General features: G+C 49.3%; 1 protein-coding gene across 14 annotated transcripts in view; it reads right to left on the bottom strand.

Annotated features, from left to right (window-relative positions):
* TBX5 (T-box transcription factor 5) overlaps positions 1-23444 on the bottom strand; it is a 102520-nt gene continuing 79076 nt past the window's right edge. For 6 of the 14 annotated variants that reach the window (XM_070627203.1, XM_070627198.1, XM_070627192.1 and 3 more), the window contains one exon: positions 20450-22525. In XM_070627203.1, coding sequence (XP_070483304.1) covers positions 21951-22525 — 575 coding nt within the window. In that variant the 3' untranslated portion in view covers positions 20450-21950. Of the gene's footprint in view, positions 217-10762; positions 11068-11624; positions 11700-20449; positions 22529-23444 lie in introns of those variants that run through there. The other 8 variants (XM_070627197.1, XM_070627193.1, XM_070627191.1 and 5 more) reach the window with 3 other exon arrangements.

Here is a 23444-nt window from a genome sequence, read left to right as displayed (position 1 = left end):
TTCCATTTCAATCTTTTATTTCCCGGGATCCCTTGTTAGGCTGAAGGCATGAGACTAGGTCCTGGCCAATGGGAGGTGGATAGAAACAACCCACTGCATAGGGGTTCAGCCACGAGACGCCCTGCACGTCATCTATAGTCTTCTTCTGCTCTTTCCTCGGTGACCTAGGAGGCTGTTTGTCTAAGCTGGAAGGAGCCTGGATCTCTGAAGCATCACCTGGAGGAGAAAGCCAAAGGTGGCTGCCCGAGCCATATTAGACTGTGATGGAAGAAAGAGCGTTAACCATCTGAGTTTTGGGGATGGGTTACTGGGGCATTAACCAGCCTACGCTGATTAATACAACCAGATTCAGAGAAGTCTATCAGCTTGCAAGATAGGACTGCAACTCACTTACGTACCACCTTCTATAACCCACCTTTGCCCATAAATGCCACAGTGGCTGTGAAGAGCGGTAATCTGGTGGCAACGAGCGTCAACAATCATTGGGATTATCACTAGCTTATTGCAAGTCAGGCTATCAATGTGCCCCCAAATTAGACTTTAAATTCCATCTGGGAAGCATAAAGCAGTGGGTAAGCATGTGGATCCTGGAGTCAGGCAGATTTGGGTTAGAATATGGTTGAATTACCTACTACTGTGTGGACTTGGGCGAGGCTTAACCTTCACTTCCTCATCTGTAAATAGGGATATATTTGTAGCAGATCCTGTTGGCTGTGTACCGTTTGGTGGCTGTGGCTCCTAGATGCCCCATCCCCAGGACTGAAGGCTTGACTCCCCGCTGGAAAGCCCTCAGCTGTCAGAAATTGCCTCCTCAGCAGAAAACCACCTCATCCAGGGTCACAACCCTGTCCTGGGACAGCCCACATCCCATGAGGGGTCAGGGAGGCATAAAGCCCTGATGACCCCCTTGACCCAACTAGGGACAACTCTGAAAGGCCATCCCAGCTTCAGGGTTTGTGATAGACAGACTCTAAGATGACCCCCAACTGTCTCTGCTTCTTGATTCTCATGTCCTTGTATGGTCCCCTCCCCAGGAGCGTGGGCAGAACCTGTGACTTGCTTCTGACACCAGAACGCAGCAAAGGGGACACAACGTCACTTCTGTGATTACATCACATGAGGTCGTAATGTCTGTCTTGCCAGCAGACTCTCTCCCTTGCTGGCTCTGATGAAGCAAGTGGCCGTGTTGGGGAGGCCCATGAGGCAAAGAACCAAAGGTTCCTACCAACGGCCAACGAGAAACTGAGGCTGTCAGTCCTACAACCTGTGAGAAAATGAATTCTACCAGCAGCCACGTGGGCTTAAAGGGAGAGCCTTCCCCAGTGGAGGCTTGAGGTGAGACCCCCGCCCTGTCCAGCCCCAGATGGCACCGCGAGAGACCCTGAATCAGAGGCCAAGTGAGGCTTTGCCTGACTCCTGACCCACAGACTGGGAGATCCTAAATGTGTGCTACTTTAAGCCGCTAAGTTTGTAATTAATACAAGGCTCTTCGTGGAGTCGGCTAAAACCTTCCTTAAGACTGTGTCGCAGCCCAGCTCCTCCCTCTGACCATCTTGCTTCCTTCCGTTCCCTTCCACAGCTGTCGATCCCGGAGAACCCAGGCTGCACCCCTATCCGATACCTGCTTGTTCCTGTTCCACTTTGAGACAAAACCCTGATTTTCTTCACTTGATCCTCCTCGAAGTGACTCCAGGCTTCCGAGGAGGCAGGCCCCGCCCCCGGGCTGCATCCTGGTTAGACTAAGCCTATTATGAAAATCCCATTCTTCTTGCCAGTGATCCTTTCAGGAAGAGGCCCCTGAGCCGATTCTGATCAACGAGATTTGAGAAGGTGGGTGTCCGGGCTCCTAGGAAACAGACACAGGAGGGGCAGCCCCTCCTCTGCCCGAGGACATTGATCCATCTCACTGTAGGAACCTGAACGGCTGACGTCAGGACGTCATGCAAAGAGCTGATCAGCAGGCTCAGGACAGCAGGATAAGAAGACAGAAGGAGGCGGATCCTGGACGGGATTGGAGTCGCGGAATTAATCAGCTCCACCCTGAGACTGCCTTGGGACATCAGTTTTCTTCAGGACAACCCTATGCATTCTGATGGAGTCAATTTAAGTTGCTGCCTCACAGGCGGTTTGGAGAACCGGATGAAACGATGCTGTGGTAGCCATGAAATGTGCCTCGCGGACCCCCAACTACGGGGGGTGTAACTGACCAAGGGCCCCGGCCACTGCACCTGAAAATCCATCACCAGGTTTGCACCAAGCCCACACTCCCCTTGGGCTGCTTCCAGGCAAGGACTGGGCACAACAGGGATACCGAGGCAGGTGTGTGTCTGGGAGACATGGGATTCCTCTGACGGATGACTTTGGCTCAAGGACCTGCCGTCGGCCTTGCTGAAACTTCCTTAGAACTGCACTGCGGTCTGTGGCTCCGCCTTCCCAAACCCCCTTCCTTCCCCCTCTCCTTCACAGGGACAGACCCGCACCAGATCTGACGGCTCTCCCAGCCTCCTCCCTCTCCCCCACATCTGCCCTCCTCCATGGTCTGCTCAGCAAACTCCGTGACAGTTCCATCAGGTTCTCATTTTAGTGCCTGCTTCTCAGAGGATCTAAACCAACACAGATGAGCCTATTGTGGAATCAGCACTCAGTAAATGGTGATCACAGCAGAGCAGCGTCTCACTCATCCTTTACCTCTGGGGTCTAGCACAGTGCCGGGCACAAGGTGACATTTGGTAAATGTTTTTTGAATGAATGATTGGATGGATGGATGGGTGGGTGGATGGGTGGATGGGTGGGTGGATGGGTGGATGGATGGATGGGTGGGTGGGTGGGTAGACGGATAGATGGATAGATGGATGGGTGGGTGGGTGGGTGGGTAGATGGATGGATGGATGGATGGGCTGGTGAATGATGGATGGATGAGTGGATGGATGGATGGGTGGGTGGGTGGATGGGTGAGTGTTGGGTGGATGGATGGATGAAGGGTGGATGTAAGGGGGAAGGAATGACACCACTTCCTTCCTTGCTGCCTGATGTGTTTATACCCAGGTCTGATGTTTCTCAAACCCTGGCTCTTAGGCCTAGGCTAATATGCATGGTTGTTTCAAGGACTTTTTATTTCCCCTATGTCCATGGCAACAAGAAACCTGAGACGTCTCTGACTTTTTCCCTAATGTACCTGACATCTCTGTAAATGGGAAATGGAGTAAGAATGTACATTTTCTGAATGTTTCTGTCATCCACTGAGACCTTCTGTGGAATCATAAACGAGAATGCCAGGCTGGGACATCCTAGGTTCCCATTTAGACCAGTGAGGCAGAAGTTCCTGCCTTCAGCTCTACCAGTGATTTGCTGTGTGACCTTGCACTAGCCCCTTCCCCTCTCTGAGCCTTAGTTTTCTCCTCTGTCCAAGAGCAGAATTGAATGAGATGGTCTCTGAGCTTCCCATCCTCCCTATCATACTCTTCCAGCAGAATATGTTCAGCTGCAAAGAACAGACAAACAAACCACAACAATATTAAAATATATGTATATTAAAATGTCACCCAACAGGAAATTTGAAGGTAAAAATTTCCAGAGCTGCTGTAGCTGCTCAACAATTTTGTCAAAGGTACAGATTTTTTCAATCCTTTCCCTTCACCATATTTAACATGTTGGCTTCCAGTTTCATCCTTTTTGTCTCATGGTCATATGATAGCTGCCAGAGTGCCAAACATCACACTTCACTCCAGTGTCCAAATCACGGAGGAAAGGGCGAAAGAAAGGTGTTTCCTTTTAAAAAGAAGGAAAATTTTTCCTAGAAGCCCCCCTCAATGGGATCCTCCATGATTCTTTGGCCAGAAATGAATCACGTGGCCACTTCCTGCTGGAAGGGAAGCTGGGGAAGCAAGCACTTGACCAAAAAAGAGAATGAGACTTCCATGGGCATACTGCTGCCTCCATCAGGGTAAGGAAAAAGGGAAGGCCCTGACAGCGTCTGCCTGGGAGGCCTCAAAGGTGGATATCCAGTCATCCACACCCTAGTTTACTCAGAGAGACATGGCAGCTGTGCGTGGAGGAGTTTGAGGCCACACGTGGGCACAGAGAAAATAGAGCCCCCGAGCACCGAGTGGGTGCAGGTACTTGGGCCAAGGGTGGAGGATGCAGGAGGTGGGGGATCAAGGTGTCAATGGGAGAGAATGGACACAAAGAGAGAGGAGATCCTGACCTCTCGCTCTCCCTGGCCGGACTGAGAGACCCTCCTTCTGTCCCCGCTTTGCACTCACTGCGCTGAAATCCCCGTGACCCTCCCCTCTGCGCCACAGGGAGCTCATCACAATGCTACCCTGCAGCGGGAACCCCTGCCGTGCTGCTCCATGTTCTGAGGAATAAAGGCCAAATTCCTTACCACAGTCTCCAAGGCCCCCTGGGACCTGGGCCCTGGGCCCTGTCAACCTCTCTGGGCTTCTCCACCCCCGGCCCCAGGTCCCTTGTGCTCCAACCACATTGACTTTTTCTTCCTGTTCCAAAAATTGGTTAAGCACAGTCCCCCTCAGGGCCTTTGCGCATGCTGTTAGAGAGCCGCTACCTGCCCCCACTTTTGCTAGCTAACTCCCACTTATCTTTCAGATTGCAGTTTAAAGAATACTTCCTCAGGGCAGCCTTCTCGGAGTCCCCACACTGTGAGGTAAATCAACCAGATTTACAGGGAGTTCATCTAAGTCTGTCCCTACTCCCCTCACTTCCCAACACACAAACACTTGCCTCTTAGCTCCAGGAGGGCAGGGGATGGTGTCTATGTTCCTTATCAAAAATATAACAGAGTCATCAAAAGCTGAGGCTTTAGAGATAGCTGCATGGGTTTAAAGCTCAGCTATGCCACAGACCAGCTGTGTGACCCCGAGCAAGTTCCTTAACCTCTCTGTGCCTCAATTTCTTCCTGTGTATCAGGATAACAATAAACTCTTCATAAGGTCGTTTTAAAGATCAAATGAGTTGTTGTGTATTAAAAGCTGAGGACAGTGTCTGACACAATATGTGTTATACAAGTATTTAATATACCAATAATAATAATAACAATACATATTGTTATTATTCGTACCTCCCCATTCCCAGTAGTACCTAGTAAATGTTGCCACGTAGTTGATGCACAACAAATACTTGCTGAATAGAGAAATGAATGTCTGTTTGTCCCACTGAGGACAGAGAGAATCATATGCCTTTTCATTTCTTTTTTCTTTCTTTTCTTTTTTTTTTTTTGCTGAGGAAGATTTGCCCTGAGCTAACATCTATGCCCATCTTCCTCTGTTCTGTATGTGGGTCGCAGCCACAGCATGGCTGCTGACAAGTGGAGTAGGTCCGCGCCTGGAACCAAATCTGGAACACACCGAACTTAACCGCTAGGCCACGGGGCTGGCCCCCTTTCCATCTCTTTATCATCATCATGTGCACAGGACCTGGCACATAGTAGGCCTAGTAAACAGGGATGACTGAGTGCGTGAATGTGGGGGTGACTCCCTGGAGTGTCCCCCGCCCCTTGTGCCCGTGCGCCTCGACTCCCCACCCTGCCACGCTCCCTCCCCGGATCCAGGTGGGACCCTTCAGCCCCGCTGGCGGGACGGCCTCCCTGGCCCCTCTGCTGTCCTCGGCTCTGCCTAGAGACGCAGAGCAGCTTTGATCACTGACAGGAGCCTTCTCGGAAGAAAGAGAGAGACAGAGGGAGAAACCTGGCAATTTAAGCTCCCTGGACATGACACTTACTAACAAAACGAGAGGCTGTTGGCCTCTGCTCCGGTGAGCTGTCCATCGCTGGGGGTGTGGGAGGGGAGCGAGTGGGACGTCTTCACCTCTGGATGGGAAATACACAAACCCAGGCCTCGGCCAAGAAAGGCCGGGTCACCCCGGCAGGTTCGTCCTCACTGGATTTTGACCGCATGGACCCCACTCCCATCCTGGTCCCGCCAACATCTCCCCAGAAGTAACCACTGACAGCATTCTGGGGGTGTGCATATTTGCAGAGCCCGTTTTCTGTTTGACACACTCTGTACCTCCTGCCTTGGGAGTCTTGTTTCGAGTGTGTATATATTGGTCCATAGACTTTTCTGCTGGGATGGGCTCATTCGTTTTGTTTTCTTCTGAACAGCACCACCCTGAGCATCCAATTCTGCCCCTGGTCCCTTTCGTCAATGACGTGGCCGGGAGGCTTGCCACCTAGGAGCATCCAGATCAGCCTCATTCTTTTTCACCGCTGCATAGCATTCCAGCGGCTGGAGAGAACCTAGTTTATTCAGCTCGGGCTGCATCTTAAAACACAAAGCGTGTGTGTGTGAGGGAGCTCCTTTATCAGATATGGATGCCCGGGTCCCTCCCCAGACAAATTGAGCGAGAATTCTGAGGGCAGGTCCTAGGTCTCAGGATGTTATAATTCCTGGTGATGTTAACTTGCAGCCAGGATGGACCAGTAGCTTACTAAAGCGTATTTAAGCTGCTTTCAAGTCTTTGCAACGAAAAGAGAAAAAGGCTGCCAGGCGCCACTTCGTACATTCTTCGTTGTGCGTCTGTGCTGGTATTTCTGGAGCACAGGGCTCCCCGCCTCGGCACTGTCCACATTTGGGGCTGGGTCCTTCTTTGTTCGGGGGGCTGTCCTGTGCACTGTGGGAGTGGCGCAGCATCCCTGGCCCCTACCCACTCGATGCCAGGAGAACCACACTCACATCACCCCAATCCCAAACGCCTCCAGGCGTCCTAAATATTGCCTGGGGAGCAACGGGCCCTGGCGGGGAACAGCTGCTGTGGAGTAGGACCTCAAAGGACAGTGGCTGGGTTACGGGGAGGTGCACTTTTTCTGGGAGTCGACGGTGCCCCAAGGTGCCCCCACCAATTCGTGATCTCTAATTTCCTGGGACCATCCTGCTGGTAAACCTTCCATCCCTTTGTCCCGTGAGTCTGGGTTTAGAATTTGGGCTCGAACCTTTCAGCCCCTCCACGTTTGTGCTGCTTCCTGCAGCCCCAAAGCCCAGGAATGCTATCAGCCTTTGGAAGACCATTCAAGAATCTAGAAGATGAGCCCAGAGGTCTGGAGCAGAAGCGATGATCAAACAAAGGTGAAGAGGAACCCATTTCTTCCCTTTTTTCTTTATTTCTTTCTCTTTTTTTAGGTTATTCTGTTGAGGCGGGGGACAATTCCCTCATCCTGCCCCTTCCTCAAATTTCCAGAATCTACTCTCAGTCTCTTTAAGGCCTCAATCTGTGTCCTGGCTGCTCTCGGGGTTTTACAAGTGATGAGAAGAGGAGACAGAAGGGAGGAAGACAAGGGAAGTTGTCTTGAGAAACGGAAAGAAGATTCCTAGGGTCTGCGTGGACATGTGTGTGTGTGTCTGAAAGAGAATTCAACTCACGGGCTGGGACGGCAGAGCAGGGGGAGAAGCCACAGGCCCAGCCGGTCGTGTCTCTTTAAGCAAGATAAGGCGCCTGTTCCATCCATCTCTTTGACACTATCGGCCTGTTGTCTAAAGTACTTACAGTTCCCTCCTTGAGAGGCGAAGGCCTGACAGGGGATGCTGGGGGAGGGGAGCGAGCGAGGCATTTGGGACCGGCACCCTGGCTGGCCCACTTCCCCGCAGAGCAGGGACACAGCAGGCAGAGCGAGGTCACCCCCGCCCCAACCCCCCCCCCCCCCACCGACTCTGGGCGGCCTGTTTTTAGCTCAGCCCTGAGAGCTGGGGAGATGGTCCCGCCCCAGCTCCCCACCTGGGGCCCCGTTCCCAGGGAACCACTTGAAACCAAAACTTGTCTTTCTCAAGTGGCTAGGGGGAGAGTGTGAAGCCCAGGAAAGAGAGAGTGAAAAAAAGCAAAAGCCCTCTTGCTGCTGCTCAAATTGACCTCCACTCGGCCCCTGAGCCTTTAAAAAGCCGCCGTGGTCCTCCCTGTGCTGTGAAGTGGGTGCTCTTATTCCTTGTCTCAGACACAAGGAAACCAGACCCAGAGAACTCAAGTAACTCCCCTAGGGTCACACAGCTCATCAGAGGTGTCGGTGGAATTGGAACCTGGATTTCTCTCAGTTCCAGAGCTCACTTCTTACCTCTTTAAACAGGGTATTTCTTGCAACTCCTGTTGTGGGCGATCGATGAAGGATTCCCTGAACTGATGTACAACTTCTCGTTCTTTAGTCATTCATCAAACACTTTGGGAGCATCGCCTCAGTGCCAGGCTCTGCTCTGGGTGCTGGCCATAAAGACCTGGCCCCAACCCCTTACTGATTTCTATAAAATATCCCCCTAGATTAAGCCAGACCTGCAGAAACCCTGGCAACCAGATTTCATCATCGTGGCCTCTGGACCACTTGATTTTGCCAGATGGTGACTTGGGGTTTTGCAGCCCATCAAGAGAACCCAGGAGAGACGGTCCTGATACATTTACTGTCGGGCTTAACAGGGTGGGGTCCTCAAGAACATCACCAAAAAATTACACAGCACTACATCATCTTTACAAGAACCCCGGGAAAAACTCCCTCCTGGTTTTTAGCGCACATCTCGATGTGTTTGTCTTTTACGAATTCTTCGGGCTCTCGTAACTAACTATAATTCTCCCCTTGTTTTGGCAGCTAGGGAGCTCAGAGCCAGATATATTTCTGTTAACGACACAGCCTGTTCCAGTTCCAAAGGCCGAAAAGCAAAATATTCTGAAACCTAGTGATGTCAAACATCGCTTTGCATGCTCCCGGATTCTGTGGGTCAGTGATCCGACCCGGGCAGCCAGGCTCTGTACCACCACGTCGAGAGCTGGGGGCGGAGCCATCCAGAGGCTCTTCACTCACGTGTCTGGGGTGGATGCTGGCTCTAGGCTGGGGCATCAGCTCCTCTCCACCTGCGCCTCTCCTCATGGGCTCCCACTGTCGACCCTTTTGGGCTTCCTCCCAACATGGCGGCTGGGGTTCAAGAGTGAGTGTCCCAAGGCAGGGCCAACTCAGGAGGAAGTGATGTCACCTTTTATGACCTTGGGGTGTTTGTAGACTGAGGAGGTCACCACCTGCCCCCCACCCTGAGCCTGTCCTGTTTTGGGTTCATCCCTTAGTCCTGGGGAGCATTACCCCGCACCACGTCCTATTTGCCAGAACTAAGCTACTAGGCCGAGCCCATAATCAAAGAGAGAATCAGACTCCGCCTCTCGATGGGAGAAGCACCCCAGTTCTGGAAGACAATGTGGGACAGAAACATTGCCGTGGCCACTTCTGGAAAATACAGTCCGCCACACAAGACCTCTGGGACTCACTGACGGGTGCTCATCACTCTTGGCTTGATCGTTTTATTAACCGCCATCTGTGGATTACACGCATTTTTGCAGCCAAAGATTCTTTAAGGAAATAGGCAGGAGACAGACAATATGTGTAATCAACCCTGTTTTCTGAGCGTTTGTTATCTGCTTGGCGCCGTGCAAATAGGTCCTGCCCGATGTCTTCATGGGTTTAATTCCCAAACAATCCTCCTACCAACGTTTTCCAAAGTAGAGAAACCGAAGCCCACAGGACGTTGAAGAATTTCACCAGATTTGGCATCGCGGAGAAGCGGCAGAGCGGGGGTTCCATGCCCGGCAGGCTGATTCCGTTCTGCCGCAGGTGGAGTCAGCCCACCGGCCTTCGGCCTCGGCCTCTGAGCTCCCTCCACACCCGGTTCCCACTTGACACTAACAGGACGGCTATACAGGACTCAGCCCTCTGTTCCTCCACATTTCCCCCCGACCACCGGGCGTTCTCCAGTGCAACTTTCTCTGAGAAATAAGAGCATATTCATTGACCTCTGCATATATATCAAGATTAACATTCTCTCCAACTTAGGTCAGCCAGCCTGGCGGGAATTGGGGAATTTGGCAGAAAGTCTCTGAGCACCCACTTCCTGCCGGGCCCGGAGCTGACTCTCAGGAATCCAGACACGAGGCCTTTTACGTCACCCTGGATCGAGATCTATCTGAGGGTGGGGACCGTGTCATCGGGCCTTGTGGATGGGCACACTGCGAGGGCCTGGCACGGTGGATGGAGAAAGGGAAAGTGTTCATCCATCCCAGCAACGAGACCACCATGAGTGACAGCGCCTCTGAGCCTCCAGCTGCTAACCTGTAAAATGGGCTGAAGAATAGCGCTGCACACCCCACAGGGCCACACTGGGAATCTTGCCACTGAGTAGGTCTCTTTTTTTGGCATTGACTTCCAAAAACCTCAAAGCCAAGTTTGGGGCTTATGCATGATCATCATATAAAATGTTAGCATATAATCAACCCTCAATAAACAGGACGAGGGAAGGGCTCTGGGGCTGGCACTCCAAACTCAACTGAAGCTGGGGCTTGACTTTTCCCCGTTCCGCCTCTGGAAGGGGCAGCCTCGATGCAGCACGATGGAAGTTGGGGAGCCTGGTGTTTCAAGAGCAGATGGAAATCTCCTAAAAACTTTTTTTGGAAACCCTTGATCCTCCCAGCCAAGATTGTTGGCCAAACATCCCAGCTAGAGGGCCCAATGGAACGCAGTCAATGACCTTCAGAGGTCACAACGTCCTAGGTGCATGCCCGGTTGAGGGGAGCCGGGGTGAGCCTGCTTGAAGAAGACGAGAATCCAGCTCAAGCACCCAGCTCTCACTTTCTCTCTCTTGGGCCTATTAGCACCGATCTCTACTTTTATTTTTTACGCAGGATGTGGCTGGTGAGTCAGGAAGAAAAGAGAGCTGCAGTATTTGCTCTTGGAAATATCAAGAATACTTGGCCCTTCAGACAAACCCCAGCATTGGGCCCGAAAGCTAAATCCAGATATGTTATATATTTATTCAAGGCAGCAATTGGCCAGGAAACGACTATAAAACACACATTTTGAATAAAAGAGGGAGATTTATGGTGCTTTTGCGAATCTGAGTCATATCTCTCTGCCTCCCCCAGGCCAGGATCCTTTAATCACTAACATACCCCCAGCTTGTACACTCGGTGGGCACAGAATTACTTCCTTCTGGTCCCGTCCCAGGCAAAGCTGCGATGCGGATTGCGCTACTTCATCTGACAGTCGGTAAATGAATTGCCAATTCATTCTGAGCTTAGCTGGGGGCTGCTTTTTGCCTTGGGAGGAAAAAAAGTGGGGTCCTTTCATAGGTATCTTTGATCAGTCAGGACTTGACAAATTATTTTCCTAGGAATTTCTCTATCCTTAATGCCACAGGGAAAAAATGGATTTACCGTAAAAGAATAGCTTTTATGTTTCAGAAATTAGAGCAATGTAAAAGCTTTTCTCCAGTTCCTTTCTCTCTCTCTCTCTCTCCCCCCCCCCCTTCTCTCTCGCCTCTTCTCATTCAACCGTATTTTTCTCCAGGGAAAGGAGGCAGGTACCAAATAGAATCGGGAAAGGCCACTGGCAATGGCTGGGCTTCTGGCTGGTTAAGATATTTCAACTGTACAAAGGTAACAGGAAAATAAGCTCCCCACCTCCCCCATACACTCGATATTGAGAAACCAAAGGCAAATCTTCACCCCAAGTTTCCCTTGTGATAGCTGATTTTTTTCTCCTCTGAACTCTTGTTTTAGGGACCAATTTGAACCTGAAGAAACCCGAATTATTTTTCAGCAGGATTCAACCATGCTGCAACTATCTCATGCCCCTAGTTTAGACGTTCACTTACCTGAAGGCAGAGGGCCGGAACAGCGAATCTCTAAGTTATTTCCACATCAAGGGTTTTTATCAGCTAAGGTACAACCTTAAAGAAAAGAATGTATTGATAGTATCAATGGTACAGGGCTGCCATGAATGGATGGGCAGGCTGTGCACTGCACAACTCCAAGAGGCACCATTCAGACAGACTATCAATGTGAGTGACAGGCTCTGAGGGTTGTGCCATGCTCAACCTTTACAAGTGTGGGCTGCAGCTTTGAAAGGGAACTCAAAGAGGTGAAGGAAAGATTGGAGAACCATCATTATAATAAAGGGACAATCTTAGGGATCCAAGTGGAAGGAACCAAAAAAAGAGTTTAATGAGGGACTAGACGGGATGAGCATGAGCATTTCCAGTCTGTTTATTTCTGCACTCAAGATTCTCTCTCTGGGAGAAGGAGAAAGTGCCTCGGGTCAAGTGCTCCCACGCTCTTGTCTAAAGGAGGGGAAGGCTCTTGGGTGAAGAGCTTACACTCCTAGTTTAGATTTCCCTCAAAGCAGACCCTAAAACAAGGATTCGGATGCCGCGTCTTATTGGGGTGAGGGAGTGGGAAGTGAAATGAGGAAGGGAAGGATGCCAATGAAGGGTGTGGTATTGAGAATGCTGCTGGAGATCCTGTAAGGCACAGTGTAAAACATACTAAAAATTGTCCCACCGAGGGGACAGGAAGCTGGGCTATTTACAAACCAACTCCCGTCCCTCGTTGTTAATTCTCTGGATGAGTGTGTACCTGAGGCCAGAGAAAGCCTTCCAGCAGAGAGACTCAGATGCCGGACGCAGGAAGTCCTTGGTGGATGTGGGAACCATCCACCAAAGCTGCAGGTGACCTGGAGGATGGGCCCAGGAGGTAGGGCTGGGCACTGACAGCATCTGCCACGCCCACAGAGACCACACACAATGAGGGAGAGATAACTCCCCTCCCAAACTGGGGTGCCATCTCCAAAAGAAAGAGGAATGGAAGCAAGGAACTCACAAAAGACCAGACACCCGCCAGGCACGGAACCCAGAACAAATCCAATCTCGTCCCCGTGTTTGCCCCATCTCTGCCACTAAACAGCCCCAGGGCCTTGAGCTGGTCCCCGCCTCCACTCTGGAGATACCAGCCCTCAGTCTCTTCTTCTCAAAAGCCCATGAGGTAGTACTATCCATCATTTCCAGGGCCCTAGACCTCAGGGATAAAAATGGGGCTCCTCTCTTGGTGGCCTGGGGCTGTCATACAAAGCACAAGGGGCAGTGAGTGGAGCTTTGGCACGTGACATCCCCTGAGCATCTGTTAACTTTGGGAGGCTCAGAGTCCAGATCCCAAGGGAGCTGAGAATCACCTGCAAAGTGGAGGAGCTGAGGTGTGCGGGTTCGTGTGGCGTGTGCAAGGGCTTAGCAGCTGGTACCCTGATCGTCTACTCAACAAGCAAACAAGCACGGTCCTCCCCTTGCCCCATTCTCCCTCTGCAAACAGAGCCTGGACTGCATTGGGGGAGCGGGCACAGACCGTTACCTTAGGATGCTGGTCCTCACTCCAGCCCTGCAGATGACCCTTGACCGGTCTAAGTGAGTCAAGATCATCCAGATCACCTTTCCAGGTGTCTCACTTGCCCAGGCTCCCTGGCAGCTGGGACAGCCTGGTGACGCCATTTGGAACAATGAGATGTGACGCCGGGGGAACCCAGCTGGCTGACTGCTCGTGAAAGGAGACAGCCACAGCGAGAATCTGTCTGCCGTGTCAACTTGGCCAGGCTACATCTCCAGTGATCCCATCCAACACTAACCTAGGTGTTGCTTAGAGGTTCTTTATAGATGTGATGAAAATCCACAATCAGTTGACTTTAAGTAAGGGAGACTATTCCAGATAATCTGGGTGGGCCTGGTTCAATGAGTCGAAAGGTCTTAAAAGCAGAGCTTCCTGAAGGGAAGGAAGAAATTCTGCCTGTGGACGGCAGTTTCAGCCATGCCTGGGAGCTCCAGACTGCCCCGTAGGGACTGAGTTGTGCCCCTGCCCAGTTCCTGTGTTGAAGCTGTAACCCCCAATGCGACTACATTAGGAGACGGGGCCTTTAAGGAGATAACTAAGGTTAAATGAGGTCATGAGGGCGGGGCCCTGATCCAGGAGGACTGCCACCCTTATAAGAAGACGGACACAAATCAGAGCTCTCTCCTTTCCTCCCTCCCTTTCTCTGCCCCTCCAAGTGCTCAGAGGAAAGGCCATGTGAGCACAGAGCGAAGGGGTGGCCGGCTACAAGCCAGGGAAAGAGGCCTCGCCAGAAACCAACCCTGGCAGCAACTTGATCTTGGACTTCCAGCCTCAGAACTGTGAGAAAATAAATGTCCGTTGTTTAAGCCCCGCGGTGTGCAGCATTTTGTTATGGCAGCGTATGGCAGACTAATACGCTGTCCTTCCTAATGGCCCGCCCTGTGCATTTCAGACTGGCCCACCAGCCCTCCCAGTCATATAAGCCGATTCTTGCAATAAATCTTTTCGTATATATCCACATTCTCCTACTGGCTCTGCTTCTCTGGTTGAACCCCGGCTCATAGAGCTCCTCAAGGCAAGGCTTGCATATGACTTGTGTACACACCAGACACACCCTGGCTTTGAATGGACGTGTCACGTATGGGCCCATGAAGGATGAGAAGTCACATGGAGCAGAAGCAAGGCATCACATCCAAGGGCATCCTAGACCAGCCTACCCCCAGCTGACCCCTCGGCTGATCACAGGCGCATGAGCACAGCCAAGACCAGCTGAACTCAGCCCCGATCGACAGCACCCCTTGGTTGATCCAATGGAACCACTCGGTTGACTCGTGGGCTCTGGAGCAAAAGCAAATGTTTATTGATGTACGCCTCTGAGCTTTTGTAGTTGCTTGTTATGCAGCCCTTATTGCGGCCACATGGGTGGCTGCTTGAGGTGGCATGCTGTCAGCATGCTCTGAACTGTCCCCCTAACCACATCTGAAATGTGAGGTGGACAAAGAGGACGTGAGACCAGGCACAAGAGTCATCTTCCACCGAGTCCCTGACTTGGCCACAGAGTCCTGTCCTCCAATGAGGACATCTGTTGAGAGATTTATCAATTCACTCAGGACATAATTAGCAAACACCTTCTAAATGAAAATACAAGCAGGCAAGACTGGAACGTCGGTCGGAGCTCTCCTGACCCCGGGAGAGGAGACCGGCAGTTCACGAAGGAAGAAAAGTCAACTGTGATGAATGTTAGGGAAAGAAAAAGGGCATCCTAGCTTGTCTTGGGGCCGGTGAAGCCTCCTGAGGGAGGCTGTGGTTGAGGTGAGGTCTGTTTGAAGCCTCTGTTTATCAAATGTGCCGAGGACGGCAGCTGGCCCGCTGGGCACATTCTGGAACCTCTCCCATTTGATCTCTACGCCAGGCCCACGAGGCTGATCTTCTCACCCTCATGTTGCAGAGGTGGAAACTGAGGCTTGGCCACGTGGATAACTCGCTCACACGCTGGAGGGTTCGCAGGGCATCCGAGCCCAGGGAGCCACCGGCCCTGACTTCTGAGGGAGTCAGTCCTCAGACGCAAAGTCACAAACCTGTTTTATTTTTCTGGTGATTGAAGGCTCCAAGGATACCTGTCCCCCGAAGGCAAAGAAGGCTGCCCTGGCACACTCAGCTGCCCAACCCCCCTCCTTCTCCTGGGCCCATGGAAAGGGCAGGGATGGCATGGGTCCGTCTGTCACATACGGGGGTCTGACACCATGCAATGTCGGCCAAGCCACCCATAATCGGAGTGACCTTGGACATGTCACCTAAACTCTCTGCTTAGGTGCTTCTTTCTATAAAATAGGGGTCAGAAGGTCCCTACCTCCCAGTCACGGGACCACGTAAGTATGCTGCTTGGTATAGGGACTGACACGGAGTGTATGGTCAATACAGGAAAGCTGTTCTTGCTATTTCTGCTATACTATCTACGGGAGGCGGGATGTCAGTCACGGATTAAATCCCTGCCAGGAATAGCCCTCAGCCGGCACTCCTGGCTGTCCCACCTGTGACACTCGCAGTTCTGACCAAGCATCTTTCAATCAGTGTATCGGAAGGATTTACATGCTTGACTGCTTTTTAAGGGGTGTAAGAATGCATTCTGAGGTCAGAAAAGGAACGGTGCGGACCAGTCAGCCTTTGGGGATGGAGAACCTTCTGTTCTCTCTGTTGCCACAGACGATCCAGAGTTGATGGTCCCTTACAAAGCTGGCTATTTAAGTCATCTCTGGGACGGTGCCTGTGTGGGGCAGCCGTGTTTTAATTATTGCTGAAGCTGATGATGTTGATGGCGCTGATGACGGCTCAAGTCTATTATAAAATAACGGAAGATCACGGGGCGAATTTCCCAGCAAGAGGAGGAGGAGGAGGAAGAGAAGGAATAATGATAATAATAAACAGCACTGATTAATCCATTAGCTGACCGCACTGAGCACGTCCTCTGTTCCAGGCCCTGTGCTGGGCACTGCACGCTCATCGTCCCCCTGCAGCCTCCCTGGAACACTCTCTGGGTCAGTGCGGGCCGGCATTATCCTCATTTCACGGATGATCAGACGGAGGGTTAGCAAGGTGGCTCGAATCACCCCGGGTCACAGAGGCGGTAAGTGGAGAAGTGAATTTTATAAGCCGGGTCAGTTAGAGAACAAAGGGGACATTCTTACAACTGCCTGATTCAACGTGTGTGTGTGTGTGTTCATATATGTGTATATTCTATGTACCTGTTTGTATATGTGTATGTGTGTGTATGCACATGCATATGTGTGTGCATATCTGTGTCTGTGTGTTTTGGATCTGTGTATATTGTAGGTATGTGTTTATATATATATGTGTGTATGTGTGTGTATATCTGTGCCTGTGTGTTTTTGTATGTGTGTATATTGTATGTATATGTGTTTTTATGTGTGTCTGTGTGTTTGTATATGTGCATATTGTATGTGTGTTATATATGTGTGCATAGTGTCTGTGTGTTTGTATAGTTTGTGTAGGTCTGTGTATGTTGCATATGTGTATACTGTGTGTGTGTTTGCATATATGTGTACGTCTGTGTGTTTATATATGTGCATATTGTATGTATGTGTGTATGTGTATATATATATGTGTAGGCCTGTGTCTGTGTGTGTTTGTATATGTGTATACTGTATGTGTGTGTGTTTTTATATATGTGTATGTCTGTGTGTGTTCTGTTTGTATGTCTGTGTGTTTGTATATGTGCATATTGTATGTATGTGTGTTTGTGTATGTGTGTATATGTATATGTGTAAGTCTGTGTCTGTTTGTATATTGTATACTGTATGTGTGTGTGTTTGTATATATGTGTACATCTGTGTGTATTATGTTTGTGTTTGTATGTGTGTATGTCTGTGTTTGTATATGTGTATATTGTATGTACGTGTGTGTTGATATATGTGTGTGTTGGTATATGGTATGTGGGTATGTATGTGTGTGTGTTGTATTTGCTGACAAGAGGATAACTGTTCCCACCAGGAGGAGCAGCCAGCAACAACCACCCCAGAAAGTGGAGCCCAAGAAGCATCAGCCGTCTCTCTGTTTCTGCGATGGAACATTCCGTGATCAGCAGTGGCCTGGCTGGTACTGGTACCCAGCTCCATCACTGACCAGGTCAATGGCACTCCTCACCGGATCTCCATCCCTTCAGCCTCAGAGCAGACATGGGTGCCCACCTTCCTCACAAACTCGGTTTGATCAACGCCCGAAAAATAAACTAGATTTTATTTTACTAATTCTATTCCTAATTACAAAGATAATTCATCTTCATCACAAGAAAAGGAGAAATACCCAAAAACACAAAGAAAATTTAAACTCTCACAGTCCCACCACTGTTATTATTGTGTTTACACCCTAACTGGCTTTATTGTCTAAGCGTGAAGGCAGGCAGGTGTCTTTCACAAGATGGAGAAGCTGTTGTGTGTGCTGCTAGGAACCGGCTTCTTGCACACACGAGTCTTAAATATCTTCTTCAAATCCTCCTCACAAATGTGTATTTGATGGCCACATGGCATTCCACTGTATGGGCACACGCTAATTCACTCGACTAGCCCCGTCCTATCGGATACTAAGGATGCCTCCAGCTTTAGATGATTAAAAAAATAGTGATGAACTACCTAGAAAATAACTATTTACACACATCCCTGATTCTTACCTTAGGACCAATTCCTCAAAGCAGAATGATCAGATTAAAGGATTAGCACATTGTTAAGGCTTCTGATCTATTCTGCCAAACTCTCCTCCAAAGACATTTACCTATTTTCATCCCAGCCAGCAGATTATGAGATTTCCTATTTTCTCACTAGCCCTAGGTATCATTATATTTAAAGTAGACACTTCCTAAGTCCATGAATGAAAATTATATGGAACTTGCATTTCATGGATTAAGGTTTTTCTTTTCAAGCATTAATTGAGCATCTACTGTGGTAGGTCCGTTCCTGGGTGTTGCCACAGATACCGTCTCCTTTGAACCTCAGCACAGTCCTCGGAAGCAGTACACTATCTCCCTTTAGTGAACGAGGAAGCTAAGCCTGGGACAAACTTAGGTTCCGTGCTGAACTCTGCCACATACCAGCTGTGTGATGTTGGGAGTGTTCCCAACCTCTCTGAGCTCAAGAATATTAATGATCTGGGTCTCTGAAAGTTCTGCTGATCTTCTGCCCCATAACTTTGAGTCCCATACTCGAGCGCTCAGTTTTGGACCAGGAAGCAGAAGGATGCTCTAACTCTCCTCTCCCAGGTACAAAGAAGCCGACCAGCTCACAAGTCCAGTGTGTCCTCTGCAGCTGTGGGAACTAACTGGAAAAGAGCCTAACACAATTAGTAGGTTCTCAGCAAGCAAGGGTGTCAACCGCACAGGGTGGGACCTTAACACATGCTTGTTGAATAAATGAATGAATGCAGACTAAGCGATTACTACCCAGGGAGGAATCTACATCTTATTCCTCCATCACCATTTCTGCCTCAGGACCTTTGCATAAGCTGTTCCCTCTGTCTGAAATGCTTTTCCTCCCAACTTTTCACCTGGTTAATTCCTACTCATCATTCAGGGCTCAGCTCAAAAGTCACCTCCTCCAGATCAGGTTAGGACTCCCTGTCTTAGCCCCTTATAACATCATGCACTCTGCCTTTATGGTTCTTCCTGACTTAGCAATCCACTGATTACGGAGATGATTACCCCAGGGCTGTTTCTCTCACTAAACCATAAGCTCCAAGAGGACACAACTTTATTGCCTTGTTCGCCACTGTGTCCTCAACATTTATGACACGTCCAGTACAGGGCAAGCAGCCACTAAATATATGGTAGGAATATAATAATTTGTTGACATCTAAACAATTATAAAACTACATGAACATTGGGCTATTACATCCTTAAACCTACCAATTCAGTGAAAAGATCCTTTATAACCATTGTTTGGAACCCAAAGAGGTTAACCTGCCTCTGTTATGGGAGGAGAGTGTCCTTTCCTGATTTATGAAACTTGCTGTGAACAAGTTTTTAACAATTTTCCAATGATGGCAACTGTTTGCGTGCCGGGGCGGGGTGTGAATTTGGTATTCCGGTGAAAAAATAAGACTGACTGACTATCTTGTATAGCTGGTAAATTAGTTTGGAAGGTAATTTTTTTAAAGGCAACCTTCTTTTTTGTGATCTCAGGAGAATAAATATCTATTTAGAGTTAGAACTTATGCAGCGAAACTTTACTAATTCCTTCTCTGTGGGGACAGGAAGGCCATTGACCCAGTTTCTCCATCATTCTTCAAAGAAGCTGAATTGTCATTTCTTTATAATTAATTCACACTTCTTGGAAGTTCTTTGCTTAGGAAAGTTTCCAGGGGGACCTGATCAAATGAATAATTTGTGATCAACAAGCCATTGGCCCTGCTTCAAGGAGATGTGACATATTCGATGGCTCTGGATAATTGGAAAAGTGTGGGCATTGAAATGATAAAAATAGAAAAAAATACAGGGGGGGGCGGCCCGGTGGCGCAGTGGATAAGTTCACACGTTCTGCTTCGGCAGCCCAGGGGTTCGCCAGATTAGGATCCCCGGTGTGGATATGGCACCGCTTGGCAAGCCATGCTGTGGTAGGCGTCCCACATATAAAGTAGAGGAAGATGGGCATGGATGTTAGCTCAGGGCCAGTCTTCCTCAGCAAAAAGAGGAGGATTGGCAGCAGATGTTAGCTCAGGGTTAATCTTCCTCAACAAAAAAAAAAAAGAGAGAAAGAGAGAGAAAGCAATGGATAAACCAAATGCTCCCTTTAGAAAAAAGAAAAAAAATGCAGTACTAACTTACTCACCAATTTGCTGCTCTATTCTGCCCCGTAGGAGTTATACAGGACAAACACACAAATTCTAAATGTGTGGGTTTTAAGTAAATCTCCATTGAGGGTCCATAAAGTTGCTCGCCAAGCGACCTCTAAAACACTTGATGCCAGCAAGCAATTCGAAGAAAGAGATCCTGCAGAAAACCAACGATTGGGTGGTCCACATGGCCTGACCAATATCATTTTCTGATCAGTTGGGATTCCTGACGATTTTTCTTTTCCAATGCTGATACGAATTCAATTAAAACAAATGAATCCATTCCAGGAATATCAGCCAGTGGATAAATATATTAGCTCCACCACACTCAAATACAACGGGTTCCAAATATCCATGAGACCAGCAGGAGAAAGCAGATGGGGCGAAGAATCCACATGAAAGACAACTCTTTCCTATTTCCTCTGCCCGATTTCCCCTCTACTTAGTCAGCAGAAAGAACAGGAAAAAAAAATGGGGTTCAAGTCCCTTGTACTTTTTTAAGCACATGGTATTTATTAGGCATTAATTGGCACACAATATACGGAGCGAGTACTTAATTCTTGCCCTCCCCCCCTTAGCAACATAAAAAGACATAATCGCATAAGGACACTCACATAAACATACTCACACACTCTCACGTACTTGGACACACTCAGCTTCACATATTACCCTGTTCTCTTTATTAGGGTCAGTTAAAAAAAATTTTTTTTTAATCAAGAAAGCAAAGCACATTCAAGAGAAAAAAAAAAAAACGCAAACTTGGTTTTGAGTATCAATAAAATTAAAAAGCTCTTGGCCAGCTCCCATGCTGGATTTCATTTCATGTTATTACTTAATTAGAACTCCTATTTATAAATAAATAGTACCAGTAAAATATTACATCTGAAGAACCCTGCAATAACGTTTTACTTACACACTTTTTTATACTGTTTTCTGTTTTCAATAACCACAGTTTGGCGTCGGCATTTGGTGTCGGGGCAGTTTCTTTGGAGAGACCTGATGGGCGAGCACGTCTTGCCTCTTCCCTAGGAATGGTGGCTGTTTCTTTGCATCCAGACTGGAGGTTTGGAAGCTGGGGGCTGGCGTTTTTCTATCGGGACGAATATTTATTTTGGCTTTGTCACAACTCTTGTCAGCACAGAGCTTGCTCCTTATCACAGTTCTGCCCGTATGGAAACCCGGGCTTTTTAAGTTTTTCAAAGCGAGCCTTCCGGTCGGGAAGCTATAGGCCACGTTTTAGCGACAGACGGCTGGAAAGACAGGAGGACTGAGGAAGATAGGACCCCAGATGGAGCCCAACGTCATCCTGACTGTGCTGCTAAACAGATCGCAAAACCGGGCTCCGCGATGGTGGGGAAGGTGGGAGAAAATTGGAGAAAAGCTGGGACCCAGGAGACCTGTTCGGAGAAATCGCACGGCAGAGGTAGGTAATTTCTTAGTCAAGGGGAGGGTGGCGAATTTAGATTTGAGGGGTGGCATATTCGAGGGGAACCCCACAAGTACATAATTTGAAACATACTTGCCTCAGACCTCCCCCAAAAGAAGGGACTGGGTCCCATTAAGAAAATTGAAAGAAAAAATATATTATTATTTATTATATAACAATGTCAACATTAACACCAAGACAGGCAAAGGCTCCAACTACGCTTCAGGATGAAACACTCGATGAGGCAAGATTCTCCGGAGACCAAAAGGAGGAATCGGGAGGACTTGCGGAGGTGGTGTGAACGTGGCCGGCTGATGGGCGTGGCGGTCATGGGATTCATCTTTTTTTGTTTGTTTTTTAAGTTTTGAGACAGAACAACAAAGTCACATTTTTTGAACTGTGGTTTCAAGCGACTGATCAGATCAGTGTCCAGGGGGTCTCTAGAGCAGACGTGAACACGGGGTGACACGAAGGATCTTGTCCACGGGGTTCTCTCGGCTACCGTCTCTCTCCCTCGCGCTCCTCTCTCTCTCGAGCGAATGTCCGTTCGGAAGCAGGCCTTAATTTAGCTATTGTCACTCCACTCTGGCACCATGCCGACTCCGTGCACAGAGTGGTACTGATGCGGGGACAGAGTTCTCGGCACGCCGTGAGAGTAAAGGAACTCAGAGGGCTGAAGGCTGCCTGGGGACTGGAGGCCAGTCTGAGGTCCACACTGCCTGACCACAGGCTGGTGGGCCACTGAGGTCTGGTGCTGGAACATTCCTTCTCCAAGCTGCGGGGAGCCATGGTTGGCCATGCCGGCCAGCCGGGGGACCAGGGGCCCCGAGGTGAAGTGAGCAGAGAAGTGTTGGTAGGGTAGCCTGTCCATGGGCTGCACGGTGGTGACTGTGCAGCTGCCATAGGAGGGCATGCTCGGCCACGTGTTGCAGCTGATGTCTTCCAGGCTGGGCACCGGCTCACTGGGCGGGGCGGAGCTGGCGTACATGCAGGCCTGTCGCTGGGCTGACTCTGTCCTGTAGGAGGCACTCAGGCCCTGTTGCTGGGGGTAGCTGGAGCGGTAGAAGGGGTCCTCTTCACTGGGCGACGTCTCCATGTAGGGCTTCTTATAGGGATGGTCTGTGGTGGAACATTCTTCATCTGCTAAGACAGGAGGAGAGAGACCAATGAGGCCAGGACCGGCCACCCCACAGCTAGAGGCACAGACAGCCATTTGACCAAAGGACTGAAGAATCAAGTCTGCGAGTCTGCTAGCTCCAGCCTCCATTCTGGTAAAAGGGGGTGGACTGTAATGGTTAGACCTTGGGCTATGGAGTCCTAAGCAGTTTGACCTTTCTGAGCTCAGTTTCTTCGTAAAATGGAAAGGGTCACGACAGCACTGTCTACGAAGGGAGGTGTTGAGAATGAGAAGGGAAAATATAGATTAAGCACTTCATGCAGAGCTCGGTACAGGGAAACACTCAATGAATCATAGTTATCATCATCTTCCTTGTTCCCTGGCATGTAAATTCCATGAAGGTTGAATATCGTCTGTGTGACCCATCGTTACATTCCCAGAACCTGGCGCATTCCTAGTAAGAAAACTAATAACAAGAGTATCAACCATAACAGTAAAAACAACTCATATAGTGTTTACTCTGCCCGGCACTGTTCTAAGACCCCTCCATAAAGTCACCCATTTCATCGTCACAACAACCCTGGGAGGTGGATTCTATTATTATCCCCATTTTACAGATGAGACAAAGGAGACACAGAGAGGTTAAGAAACTCACCCAAGGTCTTACATGGCTGGTAAACAGTGGCTCTAGGATTAGAATCCAAGAAATGTAACTTCAAAGCCTGCTCTTCCATACCATGCTACATGGAGAAGACACGCAAAAATATTTGTGTAATGGATGGAAGGATGGATAGACAAATGGACAAATGGATGGGAGCCTGAAGGAATCACCAGATCCTTTACTGACGCCTTGTGTAAGCAAGCATCCAGTTAACATCTGTTGAGTCGGTACACTTTAACGTGTCCCTGTTTCCTTGCTCAGCAAGTCACTTCCCTTCTCCA

The sequence above is a fragment of the Equus przewalskii genome, chromosome 7, assembly GCF_037783145.1.
Source record: "Equus przewalskii isolate Varuska chromosome 7, EquPr2, whole genome shotgun sequence".
Lineage (NCBI taxonomy): Eukaryota > Metazoa > Chordata > Mammalia > Perissodactyla > Equidae > Equus > Equus przewalskii.
The sequence above is the reverse complement of the archived record's forward strand: the minus strand, read 5'-3'. Positions and strand labels throughout refer to the sequence as shown.